We start from the raw sequence: 2,159 nt of genomic DNA on the forward strand, positions 1-2,159 counted from the left end.
GGATTTATACTGTGAGCAATAAGTTCACAGCTCAGAGCTACAAACTGGACTCAGGAGTTCTAGACTACAGTAGACCAATCACTGGACTTCATGTTCGAAGCAGAATACTGTTCATCAACTAAATTGAAAAAGATTGCAACACTCATTTCWTTTTTGTAATTTACAAATGCAACACTGAAGGGGAAACTACAAAATAAAACAATAAAGGTTCATCCTGCACTGTTTAGAAGCTGGGTTCAAGTGAGGAAGCTCTGCTATTGTAACACATGCAGTTACTGAAGTTTGTTTTTAGAAAAAAATACTTCATGTCAAATAAGGAGCCTGTAGGRCAGCTTATGTTGCTCCAAAACCTGCAGACATGTCTCAAACATTTACTGTCTATGTGATCTGTTGTTGAAAAATTRGTCCTTCTCACTTGTCAGAACATTTCACCTCAGTTTCAATTATCTCTCTGGACCTTTGTCTTATTTTGTCCTTGTATGTTACTCATGTGGATGCAGATCAAGAACTGATGAGCCTCAGGTGAACAAACATGGTTTTTAAAGCACATTCAGAGATGAGTTCTGCTCCTCCTAAGGTGTGGTTTACTGTCTGCGGTACAACCCCCCGGGTCTTTTACAAAGCAAATGTATTAAAAAAACAAAAAGATTTCATCCCCGACACTAATCCTGCACTGAAGCCCAGACCGCCTCAGGCCTTCCTTTCAACAAAAAAGTCCACAAAGTGAAAGGGATCACAGGTCTGACAGCAACACCAGAACCAACAGAAGCAGTCCACTGAGGAGGTGGAGCGGAGGCGTCGATGAGGTGGAGGAGGCGTTCTTCTGCACCATCATCCCAGTTCCTAAGAACCAAACACAACACAGCCTCACAGGTTATTCAGCTGCTGCTGTTCAGAACTCACTACAACTTGTGCCACCATTTGTTTTTGGTCAAAACGTGAATTAATATTTATTTTCATTAAACATACACAGCTGTGGCCCTCATCCCACTTGTACTTTAGCTGACACTTTTTCAACATTACGTTTACTAAAAAACTGTTTAAATGGAGTCTTTTCTTGACCTGAAGACATGCCTTGTTTCCTCTCTGCTGTAAAACTAAATCAGAACCAAAATMATTTGTTGTTGGCATTTTACCCGAGTCTCGAGACACGATGACCTCCTGTGCCGGCCCGTCTCCCCCCTCACCCCAGGTTCGAACCTCCATCACAACATAACCGGTGTCGTTTGGTAACGGCAAGCTCACAGATGTTTTTGTCTTGTCCAGAAACTTTAATGCAGTYTGGTCTTCATGTTTGTACAGAACCTGAAAGTAAACAAGGTTAAGGTTAAGGTTCATCACTTTATGTGTAAACATTGTTTTTATCATCCTGTCCTCTTGTAGACTCATAAACTTGGTCTTTGATTTTATTATACGGCCATTTATTGATAGTGGTATCTCTCAAAGAGGTGATAAATACGATGGGAACTTGTCAACAAAAAGCACCAGGCTGTAATCAGAATGAAAGTCAATGATGGTAATCAGTCCAAGCCAGGACACGGAAGGGCAGAACAAGTCCAAATTTTTCTTTTATCCCCACTCTGTTTATCAAATATTCCTCAWAGAATAACTGTGTTTGCTTTGTTCAGTAATTCTTACAAATGTTTTTGTACCAAAAAACACAAATTCTGACACAAATGCCATAATACAGCAGGCAAATTAGCAAACAGAAAAAATTAATAAATACTGTCAAAAATGGAAAACTAATAAAACGGAACATAAAAGGTTGCTACTCCATAATAGGGTTCAGCAAAATCATGTGGAAATATTTGTCAGAAAAACTTTCACTGGTTATTATTTGGCACTTGGTGATTGGTAGTAAGATGTCTGGAGGACCAGATAGTTTGTTACATTGACTGTCAAAAAACAATCCATTGTCATCAGATACAGGCCACGTCTGACATGTTTGTGAATTAATTGCTGATATCTTTTCCTGAAATTGGATCTAAACAGTGCTTTAAGTGGAAAAAAATAAGTGCCGGTACTCCCATAATTTCATATAAATATGGGATAGAGACATATGTAATGTTTATATAAATATATAAAGTTTTATTGCACAAAAATGACAAAGAACAAAGCCTATTCTAAATCAAATTTGTTTTCTTCCTCATCCGGGGTCA

At 38.5% G+C, this 2,159-nt stretch overlaps 1 protein-coding gene across 1 annotated transcript in view; it reads right to left on the reverse strand.

Annotated features, from left to right (window-relative positions):
* Positions 1–19: 19 nt before the first annotated feature.
* LOC106530075 (contactin-2) overlaps positions 20–2,159 on the reverse strand; it is a gene marked incomplete at its 5' end in the record, with an annotated part of 9,640 nt that continues 7,500 nt past the window's right edge. The window contains 2 exon segments of the mRNA XM_014025635.1: positions 20–843; positions 1,137–1,305. Coding sequence (XP_013881089.1) covers positions 734–843; positions 1,137–1,305 — 279 coding nt within the window.

The sequence above is a fragment of the Austrofundulus limnaeus genome, unplaced genomic scaffold (genome assembly GCF_001266775.1).
Source record: "Austrofundulus limnaeus strain Quisiro unplaced genomic scaffold, Austrofundulus_limnaeus-1.0 Scaffold489, whole genome shotgun sequence".
NCBI lineage: Eukaryota > Metazoa > Chordata > Actinopteri > Cyprinodontiformes > Rivulidae > Austrofundulus > Austrofundulus limnaeus.